We start from the raw sequence: 19,778 nt of genomic DNA on the forward strand, positions 1-19,778 counted from the left end.
TCTTAAATTCTTAAAGATACCTCAAAAATCCATTTTGCCATTCATTCTTCCATATCCCAAACCAACATCAAAGCAGCACATCACAGAAGATGCACTTATTAAACTTCTTTGGCTATTGGTCAGAATTAAAAAGATGAAAGAGAGATGCTACTCCTCTGTCCACAATGACAACATTCTGACAGTCAAGGTGGTGCTTCTCCCTGAGCCCTCCTCCCTAACAAGGTTCAAGCTATTGGCCTCCACTTACCCTGGCAAATTCCATGGGTTTGGGAAGAAGGCACATGACCATGACATCAAAGCGAACATCACATACTGTCTTCAACCACTTGGTGACAAACTGTGGCTTCAGTTTTTCTACCAAGCTTCCAACTTCATCATCCATCATGTATGCTGTGGAGTGAAACCACTGAAATACCATGGCCACCAGCCGGGCCAAACTTTCTGTAGGCGTGTTCTCACTGGGTGTGCACAGGCTCACCTGGGGCAGAAAGAGTAGACACTTGTTCAGTCTCCATCCTTCATTACAAAATTACTGCATGTACATTTACAGGCAAAAAAAAAAAATGTTCCAGAAAATCTATTTGAAACAGGCAGTTTTATAAATGATGATCATTTATCCAGAAATTATGTTCCTCTCTACAGGGACAGATGGAGTGCAACAATAATGTCCCCTCAAGATTCTGCCTTCCAATAGCATTTTTTTCCTACAAGAAATCTATTACATAACCTAGCTAGATAATGCTTCCAAAAATTAAGTCCATGAAGTGCTATTTCATGAATATCTTCAAAGAAAAATAATATACATACATTTCATTTCTAACATGATCAGATTTAGGTAAGAATTTTGTAGCAGTAATAATTCTAATACTTTGAGGCCCCTACTTTATTACCATATTATAAGTAGATTTTTTAAAAAAAAAATCATTTATTCATTCATTTGGAGATAATCTTTTATTCAGTATTGTAGCAGGGTACAAGAATACAAAAAGTAAAGAAAGCACTGCCCCTGCCCTCAGAGTTCCCAGCAATAGTAGCCATGGTATTATTAGATAACAAGTTCTTGGAAGCAAGACATGCAAAATCAACAATTAAATCCCAATTTGGTAAAGACTTTTTCAGGAAACTGTGTGCAAGCATAAAAGAAACACATCACTATGGAGACTTAATCCATGTCTGTAGCCAGCAAAATAAATTAATAAATAAAAGCCTGCTTTCTCTGCACAATCAGTGCATTTGGCTGGCTTCAGGTTTTAGATCTATATGGTTAATCTCCACTGAATAAGAGTTGCAATGGAATCAGTCAGTTGCTATCACTGATTCCTTGTGTAAGTTTGGCTGTGATTTCTGTAGTTTACAAGAACCTGACTTAAATATACATAAAGCTCCATAGAAACGGCTTTCAAGAAAAATTTCATGTACATGAAAGAAAGGATGTAAGTTATCTGTAAATTATGTTGAACCCAGTACTTTACAATCCATACTAGCAAGTTTCCCATTTGCACCTTGTCAAGAAAGTGCATTTCAACCAGGCAAGGCCGTGACATTGCAGGTTTCAATGCCTGAGTGTTTATTAAAGTCAACCAGGGAGCTTTTTAAAACATTTCCAGAACTATAGGTAAGATCTAGACACTGTTAGTTTTTAAACATTTTCTTAGGTAAATATAATGGGCAACCCAGAGCTGACAGCCACTGCACCTCAAAGTATACAGCCCTAAGATTAATTTATAAGCACTAAGATAATTTTTCAATATTTAGTATTTACTCCTTTCAAAAGAACAGGAGAAATCCCTCATCAGTGCAATAAAAAACAAGAAAGCAGAGAATAGTTAACTTCTTTTTCTTACTAAGAACCATATTCCAAATTGACTAAGCAGCCTCTGGTCGTGTTTATCATCGTCCTTGTTATCAAAGTCAGCATTATCCAGGGAATGGTGGGAAGAGGAGAGGCCCAGCTGCCGCCGGCGATTCAACTCATGTTCCCGCTGCTCAGCATGGAACTCGGCTTCTTTCAATAAGCTGACAAAATGGGGTGATTTCAAATTAGATTATGGAAAAACACACTGCAAATCATAACCTATCCAGAGCAATTAATTCAAGCATCACAGATCACCTCCTTTAAATTGGTGTGAATTACTCCAAGAAGCCTAATTTCATTTTTTTTTTACTATTTTATACTCTATTCCCATTTCAAAGATGAACAAACAAACTGAGGCACAACCAGGCTACTGCCTCCCATCAATTATAAAAAAGCAGAACTGATGTCTCTAATTTCTGGTTCACCAACCATCCTACTGTGAGTCCATTCTTCTTCATGTCTACCATGAAGGCCATGTAGATAGGAAATGTATGATACAAGGAGAAACTGAGCACCTGTATCCAAATGGAAAAATATTCAATATTTGGTATTCAAAGACCTGAAAGTAATACAATGAAGACTCCTTTTCAATTTGCTAAACAAATAACAACTTTAAAAATAATAATGTTGATAAGGGTTTAGCAAAAACTAATAACTTCATATACACTGTTGGCATTGTAAATTCATATACATGCTTTGGAAAGCAATTTAGTAAATTATCAAGAACAATTAAAATATTCAGACCCTTTGATTAGTTAACCCACATCTGGTAATCTACCCTAAGAAAATAAAGGAAGAACATTATGCACAAACATACTGAAGAGTTCTTTATAAAATTTGAAAAATTAGATGCAATCTAAATATCTAATGGTGGAAGTAAATAAGTTATATCTAGATGAATATGATGTATTCACTAAAAAGTGATAAATACGGAACTTCACAACACTGAAAGAGCTAATTATATAATGTTGTATCAAAAAGAGCGGCAGATTCACTGTGATTAGAGTTATATAAATAAAACTTGAATTTGAATGAAACTAGATGATGTGCAAAACTAACCATTATGACAGTATGGCTGTTTGGTTTTGTTTGTTTTGTTTTCTATTTCCAAACTTGCCATGATGCTTGATTTAACAAACATTTCTACTCTGTGTCAACCGCTGGGATAAGAGAAATAGAAAAGACCCTCTCTGTCCTTAAAACTTACATTCTAACAGTGGTGTTTTTGTTTTGTTTTTAGTCTTGCTTCCTTGGATATTACGTATATTTTTAAAAGAATAAGAAGAACAAGTATAGAGATTATCATTTCAAATGCTGATTTCTCCTTCATCTAATAGAAGGAGAAAACCCCTGTAGCCTTCAGATCAGGCCCTGTCTCAATTCCTGGGCCTCAAGCTTGACCCCAGTACCACAGAACTTGGAGTCCTTCCCCCACTTCTCACTCACATGCAAAAGATTTGTTCCTGTGGCTTTGCTGCCCTCCTGACTGGCTAATGCTGCTGTCACTCAAGGCAGGCATCCCTATCTCTGATGAGGTCTCCAGTTACCTATTACCCCTGGCTCAGGGCTGTCATTGCTCACTAGAGTGGTTCACAATTACAAACTTGTAAGTTCTTCTAGTCCCTGCCTGAGTAATTAGAAGACAATTCTGTCTCTCAAGTGCCTAGTGCAATGCCTGGCCTGTACCTGGCATTGGACAAAAATATTTATTGAATTCACAATTGAAAGCATCATCGTGGCCACTCTGCAGGAAGGTGAGCTGCTAGACTGCGGGCATCTGAACTTGGGTTGGATGTAAGCTTCTCGGTGCACCAAGGTCAGTGCGGACGCAGGACTGAATAAGAATTGCAATGGAATCAGTCAGAGACACCTCTGGCTAGCTGCGTTACCTAATCACCGCCTCCACTGCGCAGACCAGCTCCTCGGCACCGCACTCCCGCGTGTTGATCGGGGGCGGCGAGGTCTGATAGAGGTGGGTCTCCGCCGCGGCCCCCACCTCATTACTGTGATGATTCGAGTGGCATCTTTTGCAGTACCGAACAGGCCTGTTTCCGTGACGACCGCAGCACCCTGCGGAAAAGCAGGTGACGACTGCTCTTCTAACGTGGGAACTGCAGTTCTAGAAGCAGAAGTGGTGAAATCAGTTAAAAACTGATCCCTTAGGTAAACTTGGCTAAGAACTAAAATAATGGGAAACTTAAGGGACCACCGGAAGTTAACAGCTCATTTCAAAGTACTGCTGGTTTCCAAAATGCAGGTTATTCTCTAATCAGTTAGATTCCAGTTGTAGTCAAAAAGAAAGGTGAAAGGTGTCTTCTAGTGAGAGGGTAAGATACATTCCAGAGATCAGTAGAACTGTACTGAAAAGCCAGGGGATGAGGACACTTTCAGGATTATTTGGAGTTAATGATTCAAGAGTTTTCAACAGAAATATAAAGAAAAATTAGAACTGTGGTTTAGAGAGAGCACATCAGAGTAGGAAAGGAAGAATTTAACTCCCGGAATAAACTCTTTCAAAATTATTTTATCCGCCACTGGAAGAGCAGATTTCCACAGCAGCTAGTCTGTCCTTGTTGCATTCAAGGACAGGAAGGGGCCGTGCTGTGCTGAGTTGATGGCCCTAAAGCAAGCCTCTCACTCTCACCAACACACTCTGAAGACCTGAAGAACGTGTCAGTGGACACTACAGGACATGCCAAAACACAGCCAGAACCGTTCACAGAATCAGCTGCTGAAATCAACCACAGGAAGCATCAACAGATGAAGTGATGGTGTGGTGGGGGGGTGGGAGTCGGGTGGTGCAGCAAATAGATTCCTAAGCTCAGGGGGCTGTTGTCAGAGCTGCCCTGACAGGAGGCCAGAAATTAGGCAGCATCCAAGGAAAGCAATCTGAGGACCAGGCAGGACACTCCGACATCAAAAACAAATGGTCAAAAAAACACATGCCTTGAGCCTGTTATGATGCTTCCACCACATGTTCAATGTCAGAGCTCTTCAGCCTTTCAATGGTGCTTGTAAAGATGTGAACACTTCTGGGACATGTCATCTTTAAGAACTCAGAGGTTGGCAAAGCTTTGAGAACGCTCCAGAACAGATATCCCCATGGGAGATGGAAAGAAGAAAGCAAGCCCAAAACCTACATAGAACTGTCAACACTAATGAATCGTCATGGGAACCACCATCTCAAAGCAAAGTTTGTTACACTTTGATCATAAGGCTGCTGACTCTGGATCTAGTGCTAGAAACTCAGTTCCAAATAGGAATCAGACCAATACATCATCAGCCCCTGTATTTTACAAAATATCAAGCTCTTCATCGGGTAGCTACATCTTTATTGTCTTAAGAGTTTAAAATATTTCTAGTGTATTTTCTTTTTACTAATAATTCTGGGGTGAAAAAATCATTTGTTGTGACTCCTAAAAAAAAATCATTTGTTGTGACTCCTTATCTTCTTTGGCATCCAAATCAGCCTGAATGGATTGTTTTTCCTGAGATCAACATCTCTTTCACCTCACAGTTTCCCTTTGGAAGTACATGAATTATTGGTTTGGGGCTCCTTCTGTTCACCCACCAAACATACCACTCTACCAGCTGAACCACATGTATCAGGATGTATTCTGGTGTTGATTTTTTTCCTCTCAGTTAGTTATGTTTATTGCACAACCCTCCCCCTAAAATATAGGGAGGATTTCCTATACTGAAATCTTAACCTCCAGGGTGATGATATTAGTAGTGGGGCCTTTAAAAGGTAATTAAATGGTCACGAGGGCTACACTGCATGACTGGAAATAGTGGCCTTTTAAAAGAGGTCCAGGAGAGCAAGTTCATTCCCACTTCACGAGAGGAGGCAACAAGAGGTACCACGTATGAGAAACAGGCCCTCACCAGACATTAAATCTGCTGAGGCTTGTTTGTAAGCACCCAGTCTATGGTATTGTGTTGTGGCAGCCCAGAGAGACCAAGACAGTGATAATTAGTCTTTAGTCCCACAGGAGTTCCACTGTTACACAAACAAGAGGATGTGGACATGAGCAGTTGGCAGTTATTGGCTATATATAATATGACCCTGAGTTAAGGTCTACTAGTTCCCATCCTATTTTCTACTGCCCAAATGCCATCCAAATCCTAATATCATTTCCAAATTTTCTGACTTTTTGCTATAGATTTCTTGATTCACTATGTACAAGAAAGGGAACTTTTCTTATTATAATTATTTATGATCAGTGTGACATTTTGCTATGGCTTACGTAGAATGGACAATTCAGATATACAAAGAAAGGGAAATGTCCACAACCCTTCCAAAAGACTGAGTTATATAAATAAAGATGACATCAGAAAGAAATCCAGTAGGTTCATAGATGTATTATGGATACAACAAGAAAATATGAGATGTCCATTATATGCCTAGCATAACACTTATTCCTCAAATAAATGCTTACTTGTGGCCATTACTGTTGACCACTTGCCCATTTGCTTTTTCATTTTGTCCTACTGTTTGTGTTCACCCATATTCAAACAGCAGACAGTGACTCCTTATGTCATGCCTCATTCTAGTCCCTGTTATCTAGAGGCCCTTCCAACTTTTTTTAACCAATAGATAGAGTCTATTTCCCCTCCTCCTGAATCTGAGATGGCCTTGGGACTAGCTTTTAACTACTGGAATATATCAGATGTGACAGTGTGTGACTTCAAGCTTCTGTGTCAAGAGGTCTTGTACCCACCACTCTTGCTCTCTTGGGACATTGCTGCCTTGTAGGAACTATCAAGACTAGCCTCCTGGGGATGAGATGCCTCAAGAAGAGAGGGTGTTCCAGCCCTTCCAGCAATCCCAGCTGATGCCCCCGACATGAGGGTTAGGATATCTGGGGCCAGCCAACTCCCAGCCTGCCCACTGAATGACAATGCTTGCACATATGAGTCTGGACAAGACCAGAAGAATTGCCCAGTTAATCCAGGTCAAATTTCCAGTCTACAGAACTGTGAACACAAATAAGTAGCTATTATAACAAGATGATATGTTTTTTATGCCATAATAGAAAATATCTCCAGAAGTAAGGTGCAGCCATAGCATAAGTTAAAAATATGTAGCATTGGTGTTGGAACCAGGCAGCGGTGGAATCTAGAAAAGCAGTCAAACATGAAATGATGCAAACTGGAAGAGGTTTAAAAAGGCAGTGAGGAAAATGGTCTTTGGAAGCTAGAAAAAGGAAACCTGTATTTTATAGCATGTATACATCACTGTAGAGCAAGCCACTCTGAGACTCAGAGGTATAAGTTTCACCATACTCTCCATTAAATAGTAGGGATTCTAAGAATCTTAAAGGCATTATTCCCAGCTGCCTCACAGACTCAACAATATAAAAGAATTTATCTCAGACAGGTTTGTGCATTTAACTTGTGCCTACTGAAGTAGGTTTATAAACTGCTACATTAAAGGCCACAATGTTTTTAATGCAATTATATCAATGTGGACTGAAAGAAATACATACTGAGAGCCTCAAAAAAGATGTTTTTGAAATTCCACATTTTTGTGATGAAAAAGTAAACTAATATGACTACTAAAACAGGCTACTTTTTATAGGAAAAAAAGATGGGTATCTCCCAGACAGTGGCGCTAACAGCCAAGAAATCAACTCCCAGGAATTTAGACTAGGGAATAACAAACAGATGCCGTGTACTCTGCTGACTCTCAGTATGACTCTCATTCCCTCATTCGGCAGAAGAGTGTTTCTACAGGAGTGATGTGGAAATAATGAGACGAGTGTCCGGCAGGGTAATATACTAGACACTCCTCTCATCAATAAGTGGAGTTTATTTCCATTCCTTGAATCTGGATGGGGTTGCAACTGCTTTAATCAACAAAATACTGCAGGCTGGGAATGGCAGTACATTCCTGTAATTCTAGCTACTCAGGAGGCTGAAGCAGGAGAATCATTCAAGGCCTGCCTGGGAAACCTAGCAAGACCCTGACTCAACAATTTTTTTTCTTAAAAGCTAGAGATGTAGCACAAAGGTAAAGCACTTGCCTAACATGTTTGAGGCCAAGAGTTCAATCCCCAGGAATGGGAGAGGAAAAAAAAAAAAAAAACAGCATGGCAGAAGTGATGCTTATGTGACTCTCAATGCCAAAGATATGTGGTTTGCATCTGGCTATCTTGAAACATTCTCTCTAGAAGCCTCCTCATCAGGATAGTCCTCCTGGAACTCTGGCCAAACCACATGGAGAGGCTCCATGTTTAGGTCTCTGGTCAACAGAACCCACTAACCATGTCTTCTAGTCATTTCATCCCATAGCCCAAACATGACCTGGAAGCCTCTAGATAATTCCAGTTCCAGGTACTCAAGTCTTCCCAGATGAGGCCCCAAACATTCAGAGACAGGTTATCTCCACTATGCCCTCTCCAAGACTCTGACCCACAGAATCTGTGAACATAATTCAGGGCTTGTTTTATGCTGCCACGTTTTGAGTAATTTCTTATTATGCCTACAAAATAAATAAATGCATATTTATTTATGTATATAAAATATTTATACATATATATAAAAGATAACTAAAAGTTACTCTCTTTATCATAGCGCAACATCAATTCTAAACAGTATCAGCAACAAAATATTTCTTCCAAAAATAATTTTTATTTTGTATTAGAGCATTATAGTTATACATAATAACTGGCTTCATTTTGACAAAAGCATATATGCGTGGAATTTGATTTACCCCATTTCAGTCCCATTCTCCCACCCCCTTTGTTCTCTCCTCTCTTCCCCACCCATATTCTCCTTCCTCTATTCTAGGATCCTCTTTTCCCTCATTCATTTATTTAATTTTGATTTATGCTCTCTACATACACATAAAAGTGGAATTCACTGTGGCATATCAATTTATGCACGTGGTCATATATACTGGCTCTCCTCCCTCCCTCCTTCTTCCACTTCACTGATCTTCCCTATATCTTTAAGATAGTCAATCCACCTTTTCCCCCCTAATTTTGCCCTAGTCTGCATATGAGAGGAAACATTCAACCCTTGATTTTCTGAGTCTGGTCTTATTTCACTTAGCATGGTGTTCTCCATTTCTATCCATTTACTGGCAAATGCTATAATTTCTTTCTTCTTTATGGCTAAGTAAAACTCCATTGTATATGAATACCACATTTTCTTTATCCATGCATCTAGCATCTGGGCTGGTTCCATAATTTGGCTATTGTGAATTAAGCTGCTGTAAATACTGAAGTAGCTATATTACTATCATATGCTGAGTGTAGGTCTTTGGGATCAATACTAAATAGTGGAATAGCTGGGTCATATGATGGTTCCACTCCTAGTTTTTTGGGGAATCTCCATACTGCTTTCCAGAGCAGTTGTACTCATTGCAGTCCCCACAACAATGCATGAACATATCTTTCCCCCCCACATTCTCCTCAGCATTTGTATTCTTGATAACTGCCATTCTAACTGGAGTGAGATATAATCTTGATGTGTTTTGATTTGCATTTCCCTGATTGCCAGAGATGCTGAACACCTTTTTGTATATTTGTTGGCCATTTATGTTTCTTCTGTGGAGAAAAGTCGAAGTTTAGTTCTTTGGTCCACTTATTAATTGAGTTATTTGGTTTTTTTGGGGGGAGTGTCGGGATTAAACTCAGGGATACTCAACTACTGAGCCACATCCCCAACCCTATTTTGTATTTTATTTAAAGACAGGGTCTCACTAAGTCCTTAGTGCCTCACCATTGCTGGAGCTGGCTTTGAACTTGTGATCCTCCTGTTTCAGCCTCCCGACTGCTGGGATTACAGGTGTGAGTTCACCATGCCAGGCTGTGTTATTTGGGTTTTTGTTTCTTTCTTTGTTTTGCTATTATACTTTTTTAGTTATTTATATATTCTGGATATTAATCAGAGGAATAGCTGACCAAGCTTTTCTCCAATTCTATAGGCTCTATCTTAACTTAATTAATCATTTCCTTTACTGTGCAGAAACTTTTTAATTTGATGGCACCCCACTTCTTAATTATTGGCTTTATTTCTTGAACTTCAGGGTCTTCTTAAAGAAGGGAAGTTAGTGTCTGCACCAATATGATGGAGTGTTGACCCTATGTTTTCTTCTAGCAGTTGCAAAGTTTCTGGTCTAATTACAAAATCTTTGATCCACTTTGATTAGACTTTTGTGCAGGGTGAGATATAGGGATGTAGTTTCATTCTTCTACATATAGATATGCAGTTTTCCCAAAACCATTTGTTTAAAAGGCTATCTTTTCTTCAACATATATTTTTGTCATCTTGGTCAAATATCAGATGACTGTTAGGTATGTGGGTTTATCTCTGTCTCCTATTCTAGTCCATTGGCCTTCGTGTCTATTTTAATGCTGATGTCATGATGTTTTTGTTACTATAGCTCTGCAGTACAATTAGAGATCAGGCATTGTGATGCCTCCTGCATTGCTCTTTTTGCTTAGGATTGCTTTGACTATTCTGTCTCTCGTATTCTTTAAAATGAATTTTAGGGCTGTTTTTTTCTAGTTCTGTGAGGAATGTCACTGGCATTTTTATGGGGATTACACTGAATATGTATGTTGCTTTTGGTAGTATGATCATTTTGACAATATTAATTCTTCCTCTCCAAGAACACGGGAGGTCTTTCCATCTTCCAAGGTGGTCTTCAATTTCTTCCTTCAGTGTTCTTCAATTTTCATTGTAGAGATCTTTTACTTCCTTGATTAGATTAATTCCCAAGGTTTTGTTGTTTTGTTGGTTTTTTGTTTTTTGTTATTGGGAATGGGACAGTTTTCCTAACTTCTTTCTCAACATAATCAATACTGAAGTATAGGAAAGCTACTGATTTATGAATGCTGACCTTGTATCCTACTTTGCCAAATTCATTTTTCAGCTCTAGAAGTCTTCTAGTGGAGATTTTTGGGTCTTCTAGATGTAGAATCATATCATTGGCAAACAGAAAATTTGATGACCTCTTTTCCTATTTATATACCTTTAATTTCCTTATCTTGCCTGATTGCTCTGGCTGGAGTTTCAAAAACTACATTGAATAGAAGTGGTGCAAGTGGATATCCTTGTCTTGTTCCTGATTTTAGAAGAAATGTTTGTAGTTTATATTCAGTCAGTATGACATTGGCTTTGGGTTTATCATATATATCCTTTATAATGTTGAGGTAAGTTTCTTCTATTCCTAGTTTCTCCAGCATTTACAACATGAATGAGGGCTGGGTTTCTTCAAAGCCTGTTCTGCATCGATTGAGATGATCATATAATTCTTGTCCTTAATTCTATTTATGAAGTGAATCGCTTTTATTGATTTGCTTATGTTGAACCAACCTAGGATGAAACCCAATTGATTGTGGTATGTTATCTTTTTCATGTATTTTTTAATGTAGTTTGCTAATATTATATTACAGAGTTTTGCATCTATATTCATAATTGCTATTGATCTTTGGTCTTATTTCCTTCATGTATCTTTTTCTGGTTTTGTATCAGGGTTATAGTGGCTTCGTAGAATGTACTTGGAAGTGCTCCTTCCTTTTCTATTTCCTGGAAAATTCTGAGAAAGATTGGTGCTGGTTCTTCTTTAAAGGTCTGGTAAAACTCAGCTGACAATCCATCTGGTCCTAGAATTTTTTTTGTTGGAAGGTTTTTAATTGCCGTTTCAATTTCATTATTTTATATCGGTCTGCTTAGGTTTTCTATATCTTCCTAGTTCAATCTGGACAAGTCATATGTGTCTAGAAACTTGTCAATGTCTTCTGGATTTTTCAGTTTATTGGAGTATAAATTTTCAAAATAGTTCCTAGTGATCCTCTGGATTTTAGCAGTGTGTGTGGTAATATCTCCTTTCATCTCTTATTTTGTTTATTTGAGTCTTCTCTTTCTTTTGGTTAGTTTGGCTAAGAGTTTATCAGTCTTACTTATCTTTTCAAAGAATTTGTTGCACTGATCCTGTGTATTGTTTCTTTATTCTCAATTTCACTAATTTTGGCCCAGATATTACTTGTTTCCTGTCTCTACTGATTTGGAATTAGTTCATTCTTCCTTCTCTAAAGCATGGAGGTAAAGCATAAGCTTATTTATTCTCAAATAAATCTATTTGAGATCTATTTTTTTTAATGCAAGCACTCAGTGCTATAAATTTTGCTCTTAGAACTACTGTCCTGGAGATTTTTATATGTTTTATCTCTGTTCTCATTTGTTTCAAAGAATTTCTTGATTTCTTCTCTCATTTCTTCTATGATTCATTATTTGATATTCATGTGTTTATGTGGTTTCTATTATTTTTTTCTTGCTATTGATTTCTAGTTTTATTCCATTATAATCTGATAGGATGCAAGGGATATGTCAATTTTTTTATATTTACTAAGACTTACACTGTGACCTTGAATGTGGTCTATTTTGGAAAAGATCCATGAGCTGCTGATAAGAAAGTAAATCCAGCTTTCTTGGGATGAGATATTTGGTAGATATGTGTTAGATTCATTTGATTTACAGTATTATTTAGGCCAAAGATATCTTTATTGATTTTATATTTTGGATGATCTGTCTATTGGTGACAAGGGTATTGAAATCAATCAGTATTATTCAGTTCTATCTGAGATTTAATGTCAAGAAGTATTGTGTTCATGTGTGTATGTGTGTGTCTAATTAGGAACACTGAAAATTTGGGATATATATATTTATTATCATTATATCTTCTTGCTGCATTATTCCAATTACCAATATACAGTGGCCTTCTCTGTTTCTTCTGATTAATTTTTGCTCAAAATCTACTTTGTCAAATGAGAATAACTACTCCTGCTTCCTTGCATGGAATATTTTTTTCTCATCATTTTATTTTCAGTCTGTGGGTGTCTTTGCTCATGACATGAGTCCCCTGAAAACAGAATATAGTTGGATTTGTTTTTTAATCCATTCTGCTAATATATTTCTTTTAATTGGAAAGTTGAGACCATTTACATTCAGTGTTACCACAAATATGTGTTTGTTGTTTTATGCCATTTCGGTTTATTTGCTGTATTTAATTCCATCTTTATTTTCATTTAGCTTGTTGCTCTTCTATTGATCTTCATCTATTTGAGAACTTTGGGGTTTGTTTTGGGTCCCTTTATGTGCAGTATATCTTCAAGTATTCTTTGTAGTGCTGATTTAGTGATCATGGATCTTTTAGTTTATCCTTGTCACGGAAAGTTTTTATTTTGAAAGGTAGCTTTGCTGGATATAGCAGTCATGGCTGGAAATTGTTTGCTTTTAGAGCTTGAAATGTCTCATTCCAGGCCCTCTTGATTTTAGGATCTCAGTTGAGAAGTCAGAAGTGAGACTTATTGGTTTGCCGCTAAATATGACCTGGTACTTTTCTCTTGCAACTTTTAATATTCTTTCCTTATTTTACATGTTAGGCATTCTAATTATGATGTGTCTTAGAGAAGTTGTTTTGACCTTTTCTGTTTGGTGTCCTGTATGCTTCCTATAAGTGGATGTCTATCTCATTTCTAATATGGGGAAATTTTTCTGTTACTATCTAACTGAAAATATTCTCAACGCATCCAGCCTGTATCTCCATGTTCTCTTCTATCCCAATGACTCTCAGGTTTGTTCCTTGAGTTCTTATATATTCTGATCATGGTCCTTTTTCTTTTTCCTTTATTACATACTGAGTATTCAAGTTCATATATCCCATCTTCAAGGCCTTAAGTTCTATCTTCAAGGTGTGAAGTTCTGTTTTCTATGCAATCTAATCTGTTGGTGATGCTTTCAAGTGAATCTTGATTCCTTGTGTCTTCTAGGAGTTCTGATAGGTTTCATTTCTTTTTTTTTTTAACCACTTTATATTAGCTTCTCAATCATCATCTGAAAAGAAAACATTCTAGAGTAACATCATTAAAAACAGCTCTAATAAAGTACATTCACTACTATGTATTATAAAGCAGGTACAAGAGGTTTTACATTCACAGAGTATGATACAGTACTGTCCTACATCTATAATACCTGAGGATACAATTAAAAAGGCAATTATTTGAGACTTCATTCCACTTTTCTAGCAGAGAGCCCAAAGGATGGTATGACACAGCTCTGTAAAGAAATGTACTTCCTTAGGATTTCCTTTTGATAGGTTTCTTTTCATTATCTCTATTTATTGAAATGGCCTTTCATCTCCTGTATTTGATCTCTTAGTTCATTCCTTAAATCTTCTCTTAGTTTAATGAACATTTTAATAATCAGTGGAATTTCATCCATAACTGTGGGATTCTTTGTTGGGGGATAATGAATTTGGGGGGAGATTATTTGCCTATTTCCTCATGTTTTCAAAAATCTTGGATTTGGGACTAGGGCTGCAGCTCAGTGGCAGAGCGCCTGCCTCACACGTGTGAGACACTTGGTTCAATTCTCAGCACCACATAAAAATAAATAAATAAATATATTTTTAAGAAAATATTGGATTTGTGTATTGATTGAAATGAGTGCCCCCTTCTCTTTTATGCATGTGTCCTTTTGTGTGTAGTCATCTTTTTTGTTCTGGGACGTCTCTCCGTTTTTGATGTATGAGTAGATGTCCAGGAGTGGGACCTGAGGTCCCCCTCTAGTTGTTCCTCCTTGATTTGGGGGTTTTGTCTCCTCTATTCTATGTGTTAAAGTATTTTTGAGGCTTAGATGGGGCTAAATCATGTGTAAGAAGAGATTTGCTGTTACTTGGCTAAGTTGGGAGTATTGCCGAGCACCATGGTCTCTACTCTGTGAACCTGAAGTGTCCCAATCACTTTCTAGCACCTCTGAAAAGAAAGGGGGTGGAGACATGAATATCACTAATGTTAGCAACAGATGTACAGCCTTACAATAAATTTCCAGTGTCTACTTTGACATCTATAGCCCTTATTGCCAGCTGTATAGGAATGATGGTGCACTCAATTATATGCATTCATTTCCATAGTAAACTGAAGAGATTTCCCCTTAGATACAGATTGACCTGGGTGCAGTTTTCAAATATTCACTCCAGTCACTCTGTTTTACTGCTTTGAATTTTAGACACAAATAAACACAAACAGTTCCCAACTCTAGAGTGGCTCAATCTAATTTTTTTTTTTTAATTTGGTGAGAAAGTATACCCACATAACCAATCTCTGTTTCACTTTCAGTACAGTATTCAATATATTATATGAGATATTTAATACTTTATTATAAAATAGACCTTGTGTTAGGTGGCTTTGCCACCAATTGTAGGCTAATATAAGTATTCTGAGCACATTTAAGGTGGTCTAGGCTAAGCTATGATATTTGACAAGCTAAATGTATTAAATGCTTTTTCATATTATGATGGTTTTTCAGGATATAACCCCATGCAAGCCAAGAAATATATGCAGTTCCAACTGGTCTCATAATGACAGAACTGAAATAAATCAAGGTCTTTAACTTTCAATCATGATACTAACATTATTTATTTCAAACCTACTATTTAATGGTAGGAATATGTCATACCAAAAAGTTAGAGGCAAAAAGTGTGCCCAAAGCAAGTTCAAACAATTCTGAACTATTATGAACTTAATGGAAGCTATCCAAATTAACTTTCCTATACAATATAACATTTATTAAAGGGTGAATAATAAAATGTGCTAATTTAAATCTTATTACTAAAAATAAATTTGTCATGCAAAGAGAAGTGTTAAAAAATTATCTAATTTGGGTTTCAAATATGTTAGGTATGACACCAGAAGACATACTGATTAGGAAAATAAAACTTGATCTGGGGAGGTAACTCAGTAGCAGAACATTTCTGAAGCATGCACAGGGATTCAGCATCACAAAACAAGAAAAATACAACCTTCATATCATAGTCTTTCAAACTTATTAAAAAAATCTCAAAAAAAGGCCTCAGGATCAAGATCAAATCAAGAGTGTGCTCTGTTAATAGAAGATTCTTTGTTAAGACTTCAGAAAGCTATAAGGTGTGCACAGTTGAACCTTGTGGCTAGAAAAGGGATTATAATAATTTTAGGTACAGTATGAAATGCTCAATGATAGAAAAAAACTTTCTAAAAAATAATTATAGATGTAGCTTTGGGGACCCAAAAACCCAGTTAGATTCATTGAAAATCCCAAAGTTTTTAGGAGTCATATTAGCAAAAACACCACCAGCTAAAACAAAAGCATACAAACACAATCCAAAATGAAAAAAAAAAAATGGCATGTGGAACCCCAACTTCTACACAGGAAGCCAGTTGAGTTACTTGCTGCAGCACAGGCCATTTCTAATTATAAAGGAAAGATGTCTTAGAGAGTGGGGACAAGACCTCAGGAGCAGGGATGGGTTAGGGAACTACTCTCAGGAAGTAAAACAAGACCCTAATAAAGACCCATCTGCCATCCCTGGAAGACAGTGAGCAGCTGCTGACATGTTCATGGCTGGAGCTGCTATACACCAGGGACTGCCAACTGTATCCTCTTCCTCTTTCTGAACAGAGGTTTATTGCTGTAATCCTATACTTATCTCACCATTGTGTCTTGGATGTGCAGGGAGCAGATAATCTTCCTTTGTAGTTCATGGGTCTCTGAATAAAGAGAATTTGTACCCAAGGAATTTCATAGTTGATCATATCATATCATGAGGTATTGAACTTTAAGCTTAAAGCCATAAATGGATAAGATTTGTGGTGGGGGAAGGGGGGGCATTGTAAAGTGGTGAGTATATTTTACATATGGAAAAAATTTAGTTATAGCTAAATAGTAGATTATGGTGGATTAAATATCACCAATCCTTTTATAACCATTAGGATCCTATTTCCCCATTCCTTGAATCTGGGCTGACCTCAGGACTTTCTTTGACCAATGAAAAGCAACAGAACTGACATAGACTTCTAAGTCTCTGAGGCCTTGCAACCACCTCTCCCTCTCTCAGAACATTGCTGCTTTGTAAACAAGTCCAGCCCAGCCCCATGAAGGATGAGACATCTCCTAGAAAGGAGGAGGCCCATATTCCTCATCATCCCAACCATCCAGGCAACCAATTAAGACCCCATACATGACAATGGGAGTAAGACCATCTGGAACCAGCCAATTGTCAACCCACACACCAACTTACGCAACTATATCAGTGAGCCTAAGAGTTTATAAAGAAGAACTACCTAGTTGAACGTAGGCCAATTTGTCCAAATTGGTTGTTGTTATTAGCCACTACATGTTAGTATAGTTTGTTATGCAATAATAAATAACCAAGACAGCCTTCCAAAGACACCTGCTCATAATCAACCTCCAAAAATGTTTAAATGAGTCGTACAAGGTCCACAAAGGTAAGAGAGAACAGAGCTGGAGAGAACCCAAGCATCTCAACTAACTCATCAAAGCTCTTTGTATGATTATAATAATCTTCTCATAACTTTTAAACCACTAAAACAAGAAGAGAAAATAGAAATGGCTTAGATAAACTATGAAAAGTGGCTAAGGGAAATTTTAGAAGAGTCTTTAGCTAGGGTCATTGTTCAATTTCTATATAAATGAATATTTTCCATATATACTTGATCAGGATATGTTTTTACACATATATACTAGGCTATTCATACTACATCTCAAAATAATAAAGATTGTTAGTATATAAGATACATTCTTTACTAAAGTTAAGTTCTATTAATTGCACTGTCATTCAAACGTTTTTATAATTAGACTATCTCAGAATTATATATATGCTTTTATTTCAAATTACTTAACAAAAACATTGTATGTAAGATGGGTAAGCAAAAGCAGTGATGGAAATAGAGACCATTTTAATATCATAATATTGCATGCTAAATTATTTCCTTTTTCTCTTCACAAATACAATGACATGAACAAACTAGGAAATCATGGTGCAGAAATGAGGCAGATGTCAATGCACGAATTGACATACAAACACAGAAAACCATGCCCCACCACACAGATGGCTGGCTCTTACCTTTTTCTGACATATGGCAGATATTTCAGCTGTAAGGGGAAGGTACACAAAATATCAACAAAGAAAGAAAGCCCATTTTAAATAAGGGCAGCCGTGAAGGATAATTTTTAAAAAACAATCATAATTCACACAACCTTGAAACAGCTAAACAGCTTTGGACTTGTCTCATAAGTTGTCATCTACTTTTCCTGGCCTCTATTTTCCTCCTAAAGTATAAAATATCTCTTTCTTACCTGACAGTGATATCAGGATTTATGTTTAATAAAGTTAGAAACACCTGCATGCAGCAAATACGTCCCCTAGTCTCACAACTAACACAATTTTCTCAGTTATGACTTAGAACTATCAGATCACATTAAAGTCAAACAACTTTAATCTTAACCTCCTCATTTTATAGAGGACAAAATAAGGGCCACTATGGTTGGATGTATTCTTCAAGATCTTATAGCATATCAATGATAGAGACATACGTATAGGTACAGTTTCTACATCCCCTATTCGCTGGTTTATCCAATACAATATGATACTGGTTTGATATGATATATTTAGATCGCTATCATGCGATGCTCTGCTATATCTAAAGTGTAGAAAAAGCCTACTACCTTGGTCTACTTACACTCGAACTATCAATTTATACCAGACTTAACTCATGTAAAACCAGCTGTATGGTTATACAAGATAAACCAATTCTCAAACCAAAGGGTAGAACAGTTGGAGTAAGGCCATCAAACTACTGTCTACTTACAGAAATAACTTCAACAAATTCATAAAAAAATCTTTTTAGTGGGCATACCAATTAGTTCCATGGAAATTGATGCTTAAGAAAAATACTTGAAAATAATTTTTCCAAAAATCTATTAGCATTTTTCTTGAAATAATAAGGACTTTAAAAAATGGATTAATGCCTTGTTATAGGATGGTCTATGTTACGATTTATTTAAAGATTAAAAGTAAATGTCCCCCAAACTGTCTGCAAATTATGAATTAGTAGATGCCAAGTCAATGAAATTTATAACTCAGTCTTAAAGCTGCTTTTGTATAACTAATGGTAATTTAACAGTTTGATATCCTTAAATAATCTGAGGTTAGTGTCTTATCTCTAGATAAATAATAAAAAGTTATGATTTGGGGCTGGGGATGTGGCTTAAGCGGTATCGCGCTCGCCTGGCATGCGCGGGGTGCTGGGTTCGATCTTAGCACCACATAAAAATAAAATAAAGATGTTGTGTCCACCGAAAACTGAAAAATAAATATTAAAAAAGTTCTCTCTCTCTCTGTCTCTCTAAAAAAAAAGTTATGATCAATTCTTCCAAAGATGAATGTCATCTACAAATGATGACCAAAATTCAGCAACATATCTTATATTTAAAATGTATTTTAGAAGCTGGGCACAGTGGCACATGTCTATAGTCCCAGCTACTTGGGAGCTGAGGCAAGGGAATCACTTGAGCACAGGAGTTTAGGACCAGCCTGGGCAACATACAACATTGAGAGGCCTAATCTCTTAGAAAATAAATAAATAAATAAAGTGTTATTAGTACTTGACTATCAGCTTTACCTCAGAGCACTGGAAGCTCACTAATAAAGTAGCCCAGTTTAAGGGGGAAAAATTACCTTTACCCATAATACAAGCCCAAGCCTTCTACAGGCCCAAGCCTTTACATAACCTTATATAACTTTTCACAATGTCCTTTTGAAGGAAATAAAGACTGACATTATCGCTCTATTTTACAGAGATCAAGTAAGACTACAAAGAAGTAGTGTAATTATCATTGAGAAAATGCCTTAAGGTTGTTGTTTAAATGGTCACAGAATTTATTAACAGAAGGTTTTAACTTTTTTTTTTAAATGAGCCTTTCATATAAATCCTTTTACTATCTACATACTAAATCAGATATCAATTTCTTCCTGTGTCATTGATCTATACTCACTATGCCCCCAGCTTTTCCCACCCTTTGTCTTTCCTCTGCTTTGCTAAGTACTTTTACCTTGTCATTGTAGCCACCA

At 36.9% G+C, this 19,778-nt stretch overlaps 1 protein-coding gene across 3 annotated transcripts in view; it reads right to left on the minus strand.

The window, feature by feature from the left end:
* The window catches only part of Unc79 (unc-79 homolog, NALCN channel complex subunit), a 216,084-nt gene that overhangs the window by 143,940 nt on the left and 52,366 nt on the right, over nucleotides 1-19,778 (minus strand). For all 3 annotated transcript variants that reach the window (XM_071606555.1, XM_027931618.3, XM_071606553.1), the window contains exons 8-11: nucleotides 17,772-17,800; nucleotides 3,745-3,974; nucleotides 1,845-2,016; nucleotides 248-478 (exon numbers count right to left, since the gene is read on the minus strand). In XM_071606555.1, coding sequence (XP_071462656.1) covers nucleotides 248-478; nucleotides 1,845-2,016; nucleotides 3,745-3,974; nucleotides 17,772-17,800 — 662 coding nt within the window. The remainder of the gene's footprint in view (nucleotides 1-247; nucleotides 479-1,844; nucleotides 2,017-3,744; nucleotides 3,975-17,771; nucleotides 17,801-19,778) is intronic.

This window comes from Marmota flaviventris, chromosome 2 (assembly GCF_047511675.1).
Source record: "Marmota flaviventris isolate mMarFla1 chromosome 2, mMarFla1.hap1, whole genome shotgun sequence".
Taxonomy (NCBI): Eukaryota; Metazoa; Chordata; class Mammalia; order Rodentia; family Sciuridae; genus Marmota; species Marmota flaviventris.